Here is an 18,422-nt window from a genome sequence, read left to right as displayed (position 1 = left end):
CTCTCTGCTTTCAAGCAATGCATCCAGCCTCTTCCCAGCAGCAGCATAAGGAAAGGGGGTGCACTGTGATGTTAGGGAGAGTAGGGGACTCAACTTCTGATAGTGGGGTGGCTCTTGACATCTAATGTAAGGGGAGGGGATGCGCTGGACATCTAACCTTACAGATACAACCGGCACTTTTGAGGACAATCATAATGCTGATGAAATTGAGTTTGATGCCCCTGCCCTAGAGGATAGAATGGTTGACCCGGAGGGACGATATCTATTCTTGAAGTGTAAAATTAATGAGGAAGAATACTCTCTGGCAAATATCTATTGCCCCAATAGTAACCCAATAAAATATACAATTAATATTATAAAGAAATTTATGGACTTCAAGAAAGGACACACTATATTGGGCGGAGATTTTAATTTCTGTATGACTCGAGGGATAGATCGTTTGTCCGGTGCACAGAGGACTGGGAACGTATCGTGGAAGGTTTTAAAAAAGACTTTATTTCAGAATCAACTAATAGATATGTGGCGAATGCAGAATATAAAATGTCAAAATTATACGTTCCACTCCTCTGCACGGGACGTACTCAAGTATAGATTTCTTTTTGATAGACTATAGACTGCTCGAAACAGTTGTCAAAACTGAAATCAAGATCACAATGTTTTCTGATCATGCGCCGGTAATGATGGGAATTAAGACCAAGGGAAATTTAAAAAGAACAACTCCTTGGAGATTAAACGAAGAGCTACTACAGGAAAAGGCAGTAGAAGAGAGGATCAGGCAGGAACTTGAATGGTATTTTAAAACTAATGGCACGGAAGAAATATCAGAGGCCACATTGTGGGAGGCCCATAAGGCATATGTCAGAGGTATACTGATTTAATTAGGAACAGAAAGAAAAAGGGAGAACAAGGAGAAAGAATAGTTTGATAAAAGATATTACCGGAATAGAACAGCGACATAAAAAAACAGGAAATGTAGAGAAGATGGCAACTCTTATTGGTAGAAGAGAGGAACTGAAAGAACTAGTTGAGCAAGATAATACGATTAAAAGGAAAGGTATCTGTGGGGAAATAAAATTGGTAAACCCCTGGCAAGGATGCTAAAAAAGAAAATAACAGCAAATTATATAGAAAAAATACAAGATAGTAAAGGAAAAATGGTATATAACACACCAGGGATAGCAGAAACTTTTGAAGAATACTATGCGACATTATACGCTATCAATAAGAATGAAACACCTGAGCAAAATAATAAAAGAAAGGTTAAAATGAAATATTTTTTAGAAGAGTCAGATTTAAATGAAATCTCAGAAGAGCAAAGAAGTGGGCTGGACGATCCGGTAACAGAGGAAGAGATTAGGAAAATATTAAGAGAAACTCCCCCGGGTAAGATTCCAGGCCCGGATGGCCTAACAACGCTATACTACAGAAAGTTTGGAGATGTCCTGGTCTCAAAATTGTGCACATACATCAACGGGATAGGTACAAAGTGGGCGATAAGGAGGCTTTAAAGGCGGCCATAGCCATAATACTGAAAGAGGGAAAGGATGCTACACTTTGCTAGAGTTATAGGCCAATTTCATTGCTGAATGAAGACATTAAGTTGTTTGCCAAGGTAATGGTGGGTAGTTTGAGACCGCTAATGAGTGAGCTAATACATACTGATCAGACTGGTTTCATACCCAGAAGAGAATGCCGTGACAATGGAATCAGGACATTGCTGGTGAGGCATGTAATAAGGGAGTCCGGGACCCCCGGTCTACTCCTGTCAATAGATGCTGAAAAGGCATTTGACAGGGTAGAGTAGGGGTAGTAGGGGGTACGTGGGAGAGGCCCTGGTGGGGAGGGGTATAGGGAATAGATTTATGAAGTGGCTGGGCGCACTTTATGAACACCCCACAGCAAAGGTGAAAGTGAACGGCACTGTATCACGACCCTTTGAAATGTACAACGGTACCAGACAGGGGTGCCCACTATCCCCCCTACTGTTCGTATTGTCGCTGGAACCACTGCTGGCGGGAATACGACAAGATGTAAACATTAGGGGGCTTAGGTTGGGAGAAGCGGAACATAAGTTGGCCGCATACGCAGACGATGTACTGTTTTTTTGTGACCTGCCCGAGGATAACCCTGCTTAATTTAATGAAAAAACTGAAACAATATGGAGAGTGTTTGAATTTTAAAATAAACCCGGCAAAGTCTGAGATCCTGAATATGGGCATCCCCCTAGAGGAGGCACTGATATATCAGAAGGAGTTCCCATTTATTTAGAGAGAAAGAGCTAAAATATCTAGGGGTTAAGATCACAACGCACATGGATACGTTGTACCAATCAAACTTCCTGCCATTACTGAATGAAGTTAAAAAGGACTTAAGCAAGATAGCGTCAAGACATGTGTCTTGGTTGGGGAGAATTAATTTATTTAAAATGAGTCTTTTGTCAAAGATCATGTACCAATTTCAGATGCTGCCGATACCTCTCCCACAAGCATATTTTAAAACATGGAAAACAATACTCCTTAGGTACATTTGGAAGGGGAAAAAACCCAAGAATAAGTTTACAATACTAAACAGAGACAGAAAGCAGGGGGGTCTGGGAGTCCCAGACCTAATGAATTATCACAGAGCGGTTCTCCTTGCACGGGTCATTGACTGGGCAAAAAACAATAAAAACAAAAGATGGGTGGAACTGGAAAACACAATTAGTAAGACGGCGTTGGGGAAAATGATTTGGGTGCCAACACATTTGAGGAACACTGGACAGAAAGCACACAAAATGACATTGAAAGCACTAGAGATGTGGGAAATTACACACAAAAAAGATAAAAATGGAGATATAACTCCCCATGTATAGCACTGAGGGACACAGAGTACTTTCCATTAAGGAAAAGCAACTTGTTTGGAAACTGGATTAAAAAACAGAACGCACAATTAAAGGACATAATGGTGAAGGGAAGGCTGTGTACATTGCAAGAGTTGAAACAAAAAAATGATTTAATGGTGATTAGAGGTCGACCGATATATTGGCCGATATTTGGCGTTTGGCCGATTGTGCTAATAAAAAAGGCCGATTATAACTTCAGCGCGACTTGCAAATGACTTCTGTAATAGAAGTCAATGCAAGTTGCCTGCAGTCTTCGGTGGAGCGACTTCTCTCCTCTCTGGGCAGCCTGCCAAGTCTGATAAAAGAACCAATAAGAGATACAATGTTTATACTTATCAATAAACTGAACTCCGTGTGGAGGAGTTGTCAGTTTAACCAGTTAAAGACTAAATCTTTTCTGACACTTGTTGCTTACAAGTAAAAATCCTGTATTTTCTGCTAGAAAATCACTTAGAACCTCCAAAAATTATATATATTTTTTTAGCAGAGACCCCAGGGAATAAAATAGCGGTTGTTGCAATATTTTACGTCACACGGTATTTGCGCAGCGGTCTTTCAAATGCTATTTTTTTGGGAAAAAATACACTAATGAATTAAAAAAAAAACTAAAAAACAGTAAAGTTAGCCCTTTTTTTTTTCGTCCAAAAGTTTTGATTACCTGTTTTAGTGTATTTAATATTTAAGATATAGTTTTGTTTTTTTAATCTAAATTATACATACAAGTGAACTGATTGGAGGTTTGTTTTGTTTAATAAATGTTTAAATGTAAGAAATTTTCTGTATCACTTATTAATTAAGGTTGCTTTCACACTGGAGCGGGCATGTGTTGACGGTAAGACGCTGCTAGTTTTAGCGGCGCTTTACCATAATTTTAGCGGCGCTATTCGGCTGCTAGCGGGGCGCTTGTAACCCAGCTAGCGGCCGATAAAATGCGCCCGTGAAGTGTCGCTGCCGAATCGCTTTGCAGGCGCTTCGTAGGCGGTGCGCATTCATTTCAATGGGCAGGAGTGGTGCAGGAGCGGTATATACACCGCTCCAAAGATGCTGCTTGCAGGACTTCTTTTTTAACATCCTGCCAGCGCATTGCAGGCATTTTACAGGCGCTATTTTTAGCCCAAAAGCGCCTGAAAAATGCTCCAGTGTTAAAAAGGGTCTAACTGTTAGATTTTATGAGATGAAGGCAAAAAAAAAAAAAAAAAAGAAAAAAAAAAATCGGCCTCATATATCGGCCTCATATATCGGCCATCGGCCGCCGCGATTTCTAAATATCGGCATCGGCCAGGAAAAAACCCATATCGGTCGACCTCTAATGGTGATAGATGTATGGCGGTATTCCCACCTAAAACATTTCTTTGACTCACTCCCCCAACCAGTGAGGTCTGCAGGTCGAGGAAAATGGTATGTTCCCACTGGGAAGCAGGACTGTGCGGGACGGAAATGAAGTTATTAAATTTGACTCAATCCTATATATGTTTTTCTTTTTTGGCCTATTTTTCAGACTCTGTGTTTACAAGTTAAAATCTGTTTTTTGGGGGGGTTTTTTTGCTAGAAAATGACTTGGAACCCCTAAACATTATATATTTTTTTTCTCTAACACTATAGAGAATAAAATGGCGGCCGCTGCAATACTTTCTGTCACACCGTATTTGCGCAGTGGTCTTACAAGCGCACTTTTTTAAATTAAAAAATAAGACCACAGTAAAGTTAGCCCAATTTTCTTTTATATTGTAAAAGATAACGGTACGCCGAGTAAATTGATACCCAACATGTCACGCTTCAAAATTGCACTCGCTTGTGAAATGGCGACAAACTTTTACCCTTAAAAATCTCCATAGGCGACATTTAAAAATGTCTACAGGTTACCAGTATGGAGTTACAGAGGAGGTCTAGAATTACTGCTCTCGCTCTAACGATGGCGGCGATACCTCACATGTGTGGTTTGAACACAGTTTTCATATGCAGGTCGACTTACATATGCGTTCGCTTCTGCGCGTGAGCTCGACAGGACGGAGGTCTACTAGGACCTGGGGGTCCTAGTAGATGATAGGCTCAGCAATGGCAGGCAATGCCAAGCTGCTGCTAACAAAGCAAACAGAATATTGGCATGCATTAAAAGGGGGATCAACTCCAGAGATAAAACGATAATTCTCCCGCTCTACAAGACTCTGGTCCGGCAGCACCTAGAGTATGCGGTCCAGTTCTGGGCACCAGTCCTCAGGAGGGATGTACTGGAAATGGAGCGAGTACAAAGAAGAGCAACAAAGCTAATAAAGGGTCTGGAGGATATTAGTTATGAGGAAAGGTTGCGAGCACTGAACTTATTCTCTCTGGAGAAGAGACGCTTGAGAGGGGATATGATTTCAATTTACAAATACCGGACTGGTGACCCCTCAATAGGGATAAAACTTTTTCGCAGAAGAGAGTTTACCAAGACTCGTGGCCACTCATTAAAATTAGAAGAAAAGAGGTTTAATCTTAAACTGCGTAGAGGGTTCTTTACTGTAAGAGCGGCAAGGATGTGGAATTCCCTTCCACAGGCGGTGGTCTCAGCGGGGAGCATTGATAGCTTCAAGAAACTATTAGATAATCACCTGAATGACCACAACATACAGGGATATACAATGCAATACTGACACATAATCACACACATAGGTTGGACTTGATGGACTTGTGTCTTTTTTCAACCTCACCTACTATGTAACTATGTAACTATAAATAAATATATATATTATATATTTATTATTATAATAATAATATTTTTTTTTCTTATTCATTTTACTTTTTATTTTTTATTTTGACACTGTCCTTTTAAAAAAAAATAATAGTTTGGGTCACTTTTATTCCTATTACAAGGAATGTAAACATCCCTTGTAATAACTAAAAAAAGCACGACAGGACCTCTTAAATATGAGATCTGGAGTCAAAAAGACCTCAGATCTCATATTTACACTAAAATGCAATAAAGGGGAAAAAAATGGAAAATTGTATCATACGTACCGTAATTTTCCTTTCCTGGTGCCTATCCATGGCAGCATACCTGTAATAAGCTTTGCCCCGGACTCCTCCCCTCAGGATAGTTAATACATTATAAAAAAGACAACTCTACCCCCCAATAGCATTCTCCTGTTACATCGAATACCATGGGAGGGCATTGTGCTGCCATGGATAGGCACCAGGAAAGGAAAATTACAGTAAGTATGATACAATTTTCCGTTTTCCTGGTGCCTCCATGGCAGCATACCTGTGATAAAATGAATAGATAACAACAGGGTGGGTAATGCTCATAAGAAAATTTTAATAAGGCAACACAAGAGCTGACTCAATCACCCTTCTTCCAAATTCCACTGAAGTGAGTGCCCCTGGGTCAATCCTGTAATGACGCATGAATGTGTTTGGGGATGACCACGTGGCTGCTTTGCAAATAGTTTCCAGAGAAACGTTGGCTCTTGCCGCCCATGATGCAGAAACTGCCCTAGTTGAGTGGGCCTTAACCGCCGGAGGATCCATCCCTCTAGCCCTATATGCCTTTTGGATCAACTTGCAAATCCAGGAGGCGATCGTTCTTGGAGCGGATTCCTTCCCCCTATTTCTGCCCCAAGGCAGAACGAACAATCTGTTTGATGCTCTAAACGGACTTGTGGCTTGCAGGTAGCATTTTAGAACTTTTGCAATGTCCAGTTCTTGCAGAGCGCCTGAGAGTGGATCCGTAAAAGTAGGTAGCGCCCAAGTTTGTGATAGAGAGGACCGAGAAGAAACTTTTGGGACAAAACCTTGTATTGTCCGTAGTTCCACTCTATCTGGGAAGAAAGAAATGTGTTCATCTTCTGACCCTAACGCTTGCAACTCTGAAGCCCTTTTTCCTGAGGTTATTGCAATTTAAAAGGCTGGCTTGAGCGTTAAGTTCCATAGTGAAGCCGTTTCTAGAGGAACAAAAGGATGAGACATCAGACAGTCCAGGATAAAGGGCAAGTCCCAAGCCGGAAAAGATCGCCTTACTGGCGGACGAATCTTTTTAACTGCTCTGAAAAGTTGAACGATGAGCGACTCTTCTGCCCATCTTTTTTGGGTAGCTGCCGAAATAGCTGCCACTTGAACCTTGAGTGAACTTAGACTGAGACCAAGGTCCAGGCCAGATTGTAAAAAATCCAAGAGGAGAGCAGTAGATGGATTTGTGGGGGCCGAACCCCTACTTCCCATAAATACCTTGAATTTTTTTCCAGATCTTTGAATACACATAATTTGTGCAAGGTTTCCTGGCCTTCAAAAGAGTTGAAATGACACTAGAAGAGCATCCTAAAGACTGGAATCTTTCCCTTTCTACATTCAGACACGCAGATTCAGTTTGTGAGGGGCTGGGTGCACAAATTTCCCTTGTGAGAGAAGTTGCGGTAGAATTGGAATCTTGAGAGGTCAACACGTACTGAGGGATATTGCCCAGGGAAACCATGGCCTCCTCGGCCAGTATGGAAGAATCGTTACCACCTTGACTGGTTCTTTCAACAACCTGAGCAGGAACCTCAAGATCAAGGGCCTGGGAGGGAAGGCATATGCTATCTTGCAATTCCATGGACTCGAGAGGGCATCCACTGCTTCCGCCTGAGGATGAGGTAGGCGAGAAAGAAATCGTTGTAGCTTGGCATTTATTGCCGAGGCAAACAGGTCTATCTCTGAAGGAATCTGTAGATCCAAGATGCAGTCGAAGACCGCCGGGTGAAGAGACCATCCGTTGTCGTCTTGAAAATAACGAGACAGATGATCTGCCTCTTTGTTCAGATGGCCCAGCAGGTAGACCGCCTTCAGATCCAGCAGATTCTTTTCTGCCCACAACATGCTGGGCTCTACTTCCCTCAGCAAAGGCCTATTGATGCCTTATGAATATACGCCACTGCTGCCCTGTTGTCTAGGCGTATTAAGACCGACTTCTGTCGAAGATGTTCTTTCAGATTCACCAGGGCTAGAAAAGCTGCTCTTAACTGTAAGATGTTGGAGACTATTCCCTTTGTTGGGAAGTCCCATTTCCCCTGTATTACAAGGTGATCACAGTGTGCTCCCCAACCCAACGAGCTCGCATCGGTGGATGGTCCAAGATGAACATTGAAGTAGATGAGGTTTTGAGATTAGATCCTTCTTCGACCACCAGAGGAGACCTCTCCTCATGGATACTGAGATCAAGATCCGCTGACATAGTGACTTCCTCTTCCACTGGGCCAGAAAGCCCACCTGAAAAATCCTCAGATGCCAATGAGCCCAGGGTAGCATCGGGATACAAGATGACATAGTCCCGATTAGACTCATACAGTTTGACGCTGACAGGTGAGACAGTGTTCTTACATGGGACATCTTCTGGACAATAGCCGCCACTTTCTGGGGAGGAAGGCATACTGTTCTGGCTGAGGTGTCGAAAAGGGCGCCGAGATAGATCATTACCTGGGTTGGAGTCAGGAGACTCTTTTCTGTATTCACCAACCAACCAAATTTCTTCAGGGTAGACAGGAGAACCTCTGTGTGCTCCAGAAGTTGTGCTGGACTTGGGGGCTAACAGCAGGATATTGTCCAGGAAATAGAATGGAAATGGAATACTCGCAACCCCCTTTCCCTGAGGGGTGCCAGAATTGCAATTAGTACTTTTGAGAATATCCTCGGGGACGTGCACAGGCCAAAGGGAAGGCACTGGAACTGGAGGTGCATGGGACCCACTGCCACTCTTAGATAAGGCAGGCAGAATGGGCACATGAAAGTAGGCGTCCTGAAGGTCCACCGAGACCATCCAGTCCCCCGGTTAGACCATCTGGATTATGGTGTGCAAGGACTCCATTTTGAAGGATTCCAGGTGAACGTAAAGATTTAACCTCTTCAAATCCACTACTGGTCCCCATTCTCCACTCTTTTTGGGAACAAGAAAGAGAGGAGAATAGAAACCTGTGAATTTTTCTGAAGGCGGGACAGGAATTACCGCTTGCTGCATCTGTAGTAGGCGAATATATCTTTGCAGAGCCTCTGCTTTCTGAAGAGAAGTAGGTAGTTTTGTTGGGACAAAAAGGTCTTGCGGAGGGTGATCTAGAAACGTCCGAAACAGACGGTGGATACCACTCAGGGATCCTTGCAATGGCTGGATCAGACTTCGGCAAATTTCTTCAGCCTGGCCCTGACTGGGGGCGGCTGGAGTGGTTTTCTGTCAAAAGGACTTTGTTCCTTCCTGGGGATTGGAAAGACTTCTTTGTTTGTTTGACTTTAAAAAAGTCGCCTGGGTACTTCTCCAATTTTTTTGGTATCTCTGCCTTGACGGAAGTGAGAAAAGTTTCTATTTCTTGAAGACTGGAACTTAGAGGCGAAGACTCGAAAACGCCTAACCCTCCTGTCCTGGAGGAGCAATCCCGATCTTCCACCAGTCACCCGAGAAACTGCCTTCTCTAGCCTATCCCCAGAGTTTTCCCATCAAAGGGGATCTTGCACCAACTCTGTTTGGAGGCTGCGTCAGCTGTCCAAGGCTTTAACCAGAGAGCCCGTTTGGCCATAATCGTGTGCAACATTGCTCTTGCTGAATACCTTACTGAATCAATTGCTGCTTCCCCCACAAAGTCTGCAGATAACTTGAGTTCCTCCAGTGCTTTTATGATATCCTCTTTCGGAACATCTTGACGAATGGCCACTTCAATGTTCTCAGACCAGACCCTGATGGCATTATAAACTGAAGCTAACACTATCGCTGGCCTGCAGGCTCCTCCTGCCAACTGGTAGGCCTTCTTCAGATCTGAGTCGATGCGCCTATCCAGCGGATCTTTAAAGGAGGCTGAGTCCTCCATAGGAAGGGTGACATTTTTAGATAGGCGTACCACTGCAGCATCGACCACCGGAGGAGTGTCCAAGAGAACCGAGTCGGACTCTAACGGATACAATTTCTGCAGACGGTTTAGGGAAAAGCGTTTGTCAGTCTTTTTCCACTCCCCCTCTATCAGAACCTTTATTTCTTCCATAAAGGAAAACAAGGAAAGTTTTTTCTTTAAAAATGGAAAAAAGGACTTGGCCTTCTTAGGTGGCTCTTCCACCCCCTCCCAACCGATAGCCTGTTTGACCGCGGAAACAAAAAGTTTGTACTAGAGAGAAGCTGAAGCTCGAAGGCTCTGATTCCTCCGCTGAATCCTCTGATTCGTCATTCTCCCCTGTTGTCGGGGGAGGTGGCACTGATGTGACCACTGCTAATGATGGGCCAGGCAGGGATGGCTCCGAAGGATGCACTTGATCACTTGCTATGACCTGCGAGGGAGATGAGTCCATTAGCTCAGCTAATGAGTCTTTTACTACTTTCCTTATTAAGTCTGTGACCTGCTGGATTTCAGCTCTTTCTTGGTCAGCATAACCTCGCAGACAATCTTTGCAGATTCGCATCGGGTTTGCACCACAAGCTCTGCATTTTTTTGAACTTTCTCGTCTGGAAGGACTAGGTGACCGACATCTTTTAGATGCCGGCCTTCCATCAGACCGGTGGAGCTTGGCCGGGACTGTCCATTGTGATGGCCAGAAGTCTTATTAGAAATGTCTAGGTGTAAAGGGCTGAAACGAGAGTAACAGCGTAAAGCACTCTTTTGCTCAAAAATAAAAAGTTCTTTCTTTTTCCTTTTTTTTTTTTTTCAATTAGGTGCGAGCCCTTACCTAAGAAATCAAGGGTCTTGATCTGAAGGCCGCCGACTCATGACTGTGGGGGCAGGCTAAGGGTGACAAGTAGCAGTGCATACACTAGATAAAGGGAAAAGAGAAAGCTAATAATGAATGGGGAGACGACACAAAAGAAAAAATTCCCTCATTATAAAATTCCCTCTCTTTTATATTTTTTTTTTCTTTATTTATTTACTTTTTTTTTTCAAAAATTCCCTATTTTTTTTTTTTAATCCTTTTTTTTTTTTCTACAAGAAAAAACATTACTACCACCAGACAAAAATACCCCCCCCCCCTTATTTATTATTATTACTTACAGCTTCCAAAAACGAGTACTCACCATACAAGGGGATGCACTGGAGGAGCACTCAAGAGGCTGGACCTGCTGGGGAAAGCCTAAGGCTACAATGAAAACCTGAGCTCTTTAAAGTGTATAAGGAGGGGCGGGAACACCTGTCCCTCTGTCTCTAAGCCACCTCCTACACATTTACCTAACTAAGGGCAAACTTTCATATATTTGCCCATAACTAAGATGGCGCCGCGAGCGCCATCCAATCTTTTCTTTGTTTCCTTTTCTTTGTTCACCCTCGCCGCCCACTGGGTGGAGAGGGAAGGCCTGTGCTCTTGGCTAAGTAACAATATGTTCCTTTATGAGTATGTGTATATATAGGAGGACTGCTGAAGGAGTGTTCACTGCTGTGCTCTGAGGAAGGGGGGACTTACTCCTCGAAACACGTCAACTAGCAGTGATTTCTGTGTTTTCCTCCATGACCTCTGGAGAATTGTTCATGTTCAACTGAATGCTGCTACCTGATGACCACTGCGATTACCTTATTAATGTTTTGTAAGTAGGCTTTTTTATCTTCTTAAATACATTTTTTTATCCAAAGATAATGTACTAGGCTGGTGCGCCCTTTTTTCTCTTTTATCGATAAAAGGTTTAGCACTGGGAAACACTTTTTGCAAGATAAAAAGTGCATTTTATATACAACTATATAGATCAGACCAAAATGAGGGACAAATGAGGAGGAAAGAGGGACAGAGGGACTTTGTTCCAAATCAGGGCCAGTCCCTCGAAATCAGGGACAGTTGGGAGTGGAGATGAGCCCATCTATAAGAATATACAGTAAACGCACACACACAGCACAAGGCCGTGTTCACACCACGAGACGTTTCTCAGGGCTGCAATTCCTCTGATCTCCACAAGGTGGTGATCTCACCTCTTCCCAGATAGGAAGTCTCTATGGAAGACAAGAAGTGATGTCAGGTACATACAGGAAGTGATGTCAGGTACACAGGAAGTGATGTCAGGTACAGATAAAAAGTTCCATATGGTAAGAAGTAGAGAGTAGATGTTACTGGAAGTGGCAGCAGAGGTGGGAATAAGATCTTATTTTATGTTTGAAGATATACAGTACATATACAGAACAAGGCCGTGTTCACACTATAAGATGTTTCTCAGGGCTGCAGTTCCTCTGAGCTCCACAAGGTGGTGATCTCACTTCTACCCAGACAGGAAGTCTCTATGGAAGACAGACGGGAAGCGATGTCGGGTATAAATAGGACATTCCAGGTGAGAGGTGAGTCGGGTGGAAGTAGAGAGAAGACATTGATGGAAGATGCAGCAGAGGAGGTAATAAGATCTTATTTTCTATTTACACCCAGTAACCCCCCCCGTCATGTCCGTCCTCTTCCTCCATAGTCACTGTGATGTCTTTTATCTCCAGCAGATGATGATACACACATATATAGTGTGGAAACCTAGATTAACTCCTTCAGGGGCAGAACATTTCCCCACTTATGGGGCCGGAACATTCTCTTAATTTTGGAGATAAATTTTAGTAATATGTTCCTCTAAACCAGGGGTCTCCAAAATTTTTACTTTGAGGGCCACATTGTATATTTTATACATATTCGCGGGCTGGAAAAATAATTTTATAAATAAATCTACAGCAGAAGAATAGAATTAGACAGACTGCTGACAGCGGGGCTGGATGGTGCTCCTGTATCCTTTTGTCGGCACCTAACCGCTGGAGCATCATGCAGCGGGAACAAACTTCCAGTGTGCATGACGCCTTACATCAGTCTTCCCATACATCTGTGTCATCATCAGAGTCTTCCCATACATTTGTGTCCCCATCACTCATCAGTGTATCCCCACAAATCGGTGTCCCCATCAGATTCATCAGCCCCCCCCTCACATTTTTGTGTCCCCATCATAGCCATCACCCCTCCCCCCACATTTTTGTGTCCCTATCAGAGCCATCAGCCCCCCCTCCACATGTTTGTGTCCCCATCAGAACTATCAGCCCGCCCTGCATATTTTTGTTCCCATCAGAGCCATCAGCCCCCCCTCATATTTGTGTCCCCAACAGTGTAGGGTTGCCACATCATCCCTTTAACCCAGGACACACATTAATTACACACATTAATTCTGTAGCTGATTAAAGTGGTAATTAGACTCACTTGGTGCTTTATCTGCATTAAATCAGCCTCAGAACCTGTGTAATTAATATGTGTCCTGGATTAAAGGGATGGTGTGGCAACCCTACATCAGAGCCATCAGCCCCCCACACGTTTGTGTCCACCTCAGAGCCATCCATCACCCCCACGTTTGTGTCCCCATCAAAGCATCCCCCCCCCCCACACGTTTGTGTCTACATCAGAGCCATCATAGATGTTTGTGTCCCCATCAGAGCCATCAGCCCCCCACATTTGTGTCCCCATCAGAGCCATTACCCCCCCCCCCACACACACACACACACAAACAAACACACATATTTGTAACCATCTCACAGTTCCAAATGTATGTGTACTTTACCACTGTACACTGTGTATTGATTACACTGGCTGTGCAGACCTGCTGCACCTCCCGACTCCTGCCCAGCTGGTAGTACACAAGTGTATGTGAAAGACATTGCTGAAGCAAGCACACTGGTTAACAGCTAGGCGGGAGCTGGGAGGTGGCAACAGGTCTGCGTTAAAGCAGCTCATTGGTTCCTAGAATGCCGGTGGTCCGAGCAGCCAGCACAGTAAAAAGCTGGGAGTGATTGCGGGACCTGCGCCGCATATTGCCCGGGGGGGTGAATATGCAGCGCAGGTTCCACAACCGACAGAGACAATCCCTGCATGGAGTCTGAGTACTCCAGCTGCGGGCCGGAAGAAGTGGCCCACTGGAGACCCTGCTCTAAACAAACAGCACTGACAATACATAGACAAGACAATGACCATCCTGACCATACATGGCCTACAAAGGACAATTATTACACTACACAGGCAGCAAATGGGCAATCAATTATAATATGCAGCCAACACAATGATGGAGTGCAGGGGTCAGGAGTATGGAGCATAGAGCCCCTTACATTGCTGGTCAGGAGGAAGAAAACATTCCCCAGCCTGCCATGAAGAATATGTTCCATCATTGGTGTCAGAGGGAGGGAAATACTGAGGGAAGTAGAGGATCTGAAGGGGTACTGAGGCTGCAGGACTGTGGGGGCCCTGAGGGGGTCGTGTAGCTGAAGGACTCTGGGTCCTTGATATGGATGGCGAGTAGCAGGGCTCTGAGGAAAGAGAAGGCTGTAGGTCTCAGGGGGACTCTAAGGTAGAGAGGAGTTCTCTTTTGCCTCGTTTCCACTGAGTGGATCGGTTCGGGTCGGTACAGTTTGAATGGTCCGCTCTATTCTGGTGAGCGTTTCCACTGCAAGTGGGACCACAAGGGGCCATACAGGGTTTAGAAAAAATGCCTCAGCATAGCACAGCAGAGGGTTTTCTGTCAGCCAATCAGTGGAATGTATCGTAGCTCCGCCCTAACCGAACCGTTCCATTTTCTATGGCCCCACATCTGAAGCAGGACCCTGAATGGAGCGGTACGGTTCGGTTGTATGGGCCGCTTTCATAATGGAAACACCCAAAATAGCATACCGTACCGAACCGATCCGCTCAGTGGAAACAAGGCATTGGTCTACGATGGTCCTTCCTCCTGCTTTTCAGTCCTCCTTACAGAACGCCTGCCACGAAAGGAAGGCAGTCTTCACCTTCTTACCATCCCATTGGTCAAGTTATATGTTATAGAAAAACTAGTGGAATTTAGTGCCCAGTTCTGGTATTTAGAGCATCATGAACCCACTCCTACTCTGTACAATATCCTGGATGCTACAGTATACTTGTCATCCAAAAGAACAAACCCCTCCCCCTTTCTGTTCTCCTACTCACACTGAGCTGCCATTGGAGGGAAGAGGACAAACTCCTCCCCACAGCTCTCTAGGCCACCAGCAGGCTGCAGGAGATTGGAGCCTTGCAGCCGAAGTTCTGGCAATTATCCTGATTAGCCGGCAACTCCGGCCAAAAGTCAGCAAGTTCCCCTTCCTGGACATCATGAGGACCCTACAATGACCTCAGAGCAAACAAGTTAAAGGAAGGATCGTATTTATCATTCCTTGTCTGCAGGTCTAAAACAAAATCTCTATACACACTAGCTTATTTTTAAGCTCCTAGCAGCTGCTTTGAGCGTTTTTTTTTTTCTGCCCCTAGAAGCAAATAGTGTGCATGGACTATTTTAGACTAGAAGCATTTTTCAAGCTTCAGCTTCTAGATGCAAAAAAAATGTTTTTTTTTTTTGCATTTTTCTGAGCAATTTGCCAGCCGAAAAAAAAAAAAGCTGACAGCTCCTAGAAGCTCCTAAACACTGTTAACTGCTGCTAAGCACTGGTTTCCAGCTTTTTTTCCCCCCTTAGCCAGCAGCTAAACAACCAGTGGTGTGTATAGCCGGCTACCACATCTTTAACCGCTTCAGCCCCGGAAGATTTTAACCCCTTCCTGACCAGAGCACTTTTTGCGATTCGGCACTGTGTCGCTTTGACTGACAATTGCGCGGTCGTGCGACGTGGCTCCCAAACAAAATTGATGTCCTTTTTTTCCCACAAATAGAACTTTCTTTTGGTGGTATTTGATCGCTTCTGCGGTTTTTATTTTTTGCGCTATAAACAAAAAAAGAGCGACAATTTTGAAAAAAAAACACATTCTTTTTTACTTTTTGCTTAAATAAATATCCCCCAAAATATATAAAAAACGTTTTTTTTTCCCAGTTTAGGCCGACATGTATTCTTCTACATATTTTTGGTAAAAAAAAAAAATCGCAATAAGCGTATATTGATTGGTTTGCGCAAAAGTTATAGCGTCTACAAAATAGGGGATAGTTTTATGGCATTTTTATTATTAATTTTTTTTTTTTTACTAGTAATGGCGGCGATCTGCGATTTTTATCGGGACTGCGACATTATGGCGAACACGTCGGACAATTTTGACACGTTTTTTGGGACCATTGTCATTTATACATGGCTAAAAAAAATGTATTGATTACTGTAAAAATGTCACTGGCAGTGAAGGGGTTAACACTAGGGGGCGATCAAGGGATTAATGTGTTCCCTAGTGTGTGTTCTAACTGAAGGGGGGAGGGGACTGTGTAGGGGGAAGAGATAGATTGCTGTTCATACTCTGTATGAACAGACGATCTGTCACTTTTCCCCTCAGAGAACCAGAAACTGTGTGTTTATACACACAGATCCCGGTTCTCCGCGTGCCCTGAGCAATCGTGGGAGCCCAGTGGTGATTGCGACTGCAGGGCACTCGCATCGGCTCTGTGGGCGAGCAGGGGGCGCGCGCCCCCCTAGTGGACAAAGGAGGAACCAACGTAATGTGACGGCGATTCTCGCAGCTGAGCCATGTTGTTTCAGTACAACTGCGGCAGCTGGTTGGCAAGCGGTTAACAACAAGATGACACATCAGCTGACAGCTGAATGTAAACTAAACAATTGCCAGCAATAAATGTTGAGGAAAAAAACTGGTGTAGATCCATTGTTAATCACGAAGAACACCGGCTGCAAAAAAAAAAAAAAGATCTGCACTCCATGAAGGCTGTCGCTGTTTGACAGCTCTGCCGCCTCCAGCCACTAAATAAACGAAGGGGCGGAGCCACCGTGTAATGTCACTGGGTGACCCTGCCCTTTGTGATGCCCGGTCAGTGGGCGTCACAAGTGGGCTGGGCCACCCAGTGATGTAACCAGATGCCCCGCCCCTTAGTTTATTTAGCGGTGGGAGGTGGTGGAGCTGTCAAACGGTGGAAGCCTTCGTTCGGTGCGGAATTTATACTTTTTTGGGGGGTTGGCGGCCGGCGTTTATCGTGATTGATGATGGATCTACAACGGGGGACATTGTTTTTTTTAATAAAGGACTTGTCAAAAATTGTGTGTGCATTTTTATTTACTTTTTGACTTTTTTTTGGTGAATGAGTATACCCCATACTCATTCACATGGGAGGGGCTGGGATCTGGGGCCCCCTTCTTTAAGGGGGATTCCGATAAGTCCCCCCCGAACCCCCATAACCACTGGGCCAGGGTTGTGGGGAAGAGACCCTTGTCCTTATCAACATGGAGACAAGGTGCTGTGGGGGGGGTCCCTAGACTGAGTTAGCAGCCTCTGGACAAGTAAGAGAGATCATTCCTTCCTATTACCCCCTTCACATCCTATTATTGTGTGACCAATACCATCCAAATAATTCTTTCTTTCATTTCCCAAAGTTATGTGTCTACAAGGAGACCTGTATAGATGAAATGACGGCACCAATGAGGATGAAGGAGGACCAGAGTCACATGACTGAGAAGATACTAAACCTCACCCTGGAGATCATCGACCTGCTGACCGGAGAGGTGAGGAGGATTCTGGGAGGTCACATGACATCACTCTTATCTCTATTAATAAAACACAGACCTGACCGGACAGGAGGATTTTGGGATTCTAACATTATATTCCTTTTGGTTCTTCAATATAGAGATTTCCTCTTGTGAAGTCAGGTGATCATATGACCATCACAGTGCCTCCATGTGACTCCCTGAAACTTGAGAGACACAACATACAGAAGATTCTAGAAGTCACCAAGAAGATGATGGAGCTGCTGACAGGAGAGGTGAGCGGTGCTGGGAATTCTGAGACATTATGCAGTAACAGACAAGGGATGTGTCTGGATGGTGACTGTATCATTGTGTGTGTCAGGTTCCTATAAGGTGTCAGGATGTCACTGTCTATTTCTCCATGGAGGAGTGGGAGTATTTAGAAGGACACAAGGATCTCTACAAGGACGTCATGATGGACAATCAGCCGCCCCTCACATCACCGGGTAAGAGGAGACTTTATTGTAAAGGAGAGAGCAGTACGGAGGGTCCACCTAGATCCCCCATCATCTGATGAACACATAGAAACAATGTATTCAGTCAGTGTGTGTGTTTCCTACAGATGGATCCAGTAATGGGAACCCACCAGAGAGATGTCCCCGTCCTCTGTATTCCTGGGATTCCACACAGGAAGATCACACCATCCCTCTCCATCATCAGGTAGGTGGAGTTGAGGGTCTGGAACATAAAGTGATTGAACACTCTGACATGTGGAGATGATGTGTGGACTCTACCAGATTATATTTTCTGCCATTCTGTTGGTTTAGGGTGAAGATCTGATGAACATAAAAGTTGAGGGTGAAGTAGAAGAGACGTATGTGAGGGATGATCAGCAATATACAGAGGACGCTGAAATGATGGGGACAATCAAAGAGGAGGACACTCCTACAGAGATCAGCACAGGTGAGCCATAATATATTCCTCTGTTCTCTCTACTCTGTTACTGCACACTGATTGGCTCAGAGTAGGGAAGGAAATGAATGACACCAGCCAATAATAGGTTCATGATAATAACTGATACCCATCCACTCGATTTCTTCTTTTCTCTCAGATAAACCCCCTTCTTCAAACTGCAGACACCATTTTTATATTTTATGATATATATAAAATTTGGGTTTCATCTGACAGTATTGGGTTGTATTTCACTCCTAGTTACAGTAGCA

General features: G+C 44.2%; 1 protein-coding gene and 1 pseudogene across 1 annotated transcript in view; one reads left to right on the top strand and one right to left on the bottom strand.

Moving 5' to 3' along the window:
* Positions 1-18,422, bottom strand: part of LOC141121596 (uncharacterized) — a 482,112-nt pseudogene that overhangs the window by 239,403 nt on the left and 224,287 nt on the right.
* Positions 11,855-18,422, top strand: part of LOC141121623 (uncharacterized) — a 91,130-nt gene continuing 84,562 nt past the window's right edge. The window contains 6 exon segments of the mRNA XM_073611273.1: positions 11,855-12,167; positions 17,110-17,238; positions 17,361-17,495; positions 17,582-17,705; positions 17,822-17,919; positions 18,027-18,162. Of these exon segments, the coding sequence (XP_073467374.1) occupies positions 12,060-12,167; positions 17,110-17,238; positions 17,361-17,495; positions 17,582-17,705; positions 17,822-17,919; positions 18,027-18,162 (730 nt within the window). The 5' untranslated portion in view covers positions 11,855-12,059.

This window comes from Aquarana catesbeiana, unplaced genomic scaffold (genome assembly GCF_042186555.1).
Source record: "Aquarana catesbeiana isolate 2022-GZ unplaced genomic scaffold, ASM4218655v1 unanchor226, whole genome shotgun sequence".
NCBI classification, from domain to species: domain Eukaryota; kingdom Metazoa; phylum Chordata; class Amphibia; order Anura; family Ranidae; genus Aquarana; species Aquarana catesbeiana.
This window is presented reverse-complemented; position numbering and strand designations above follow the sequence as displayed.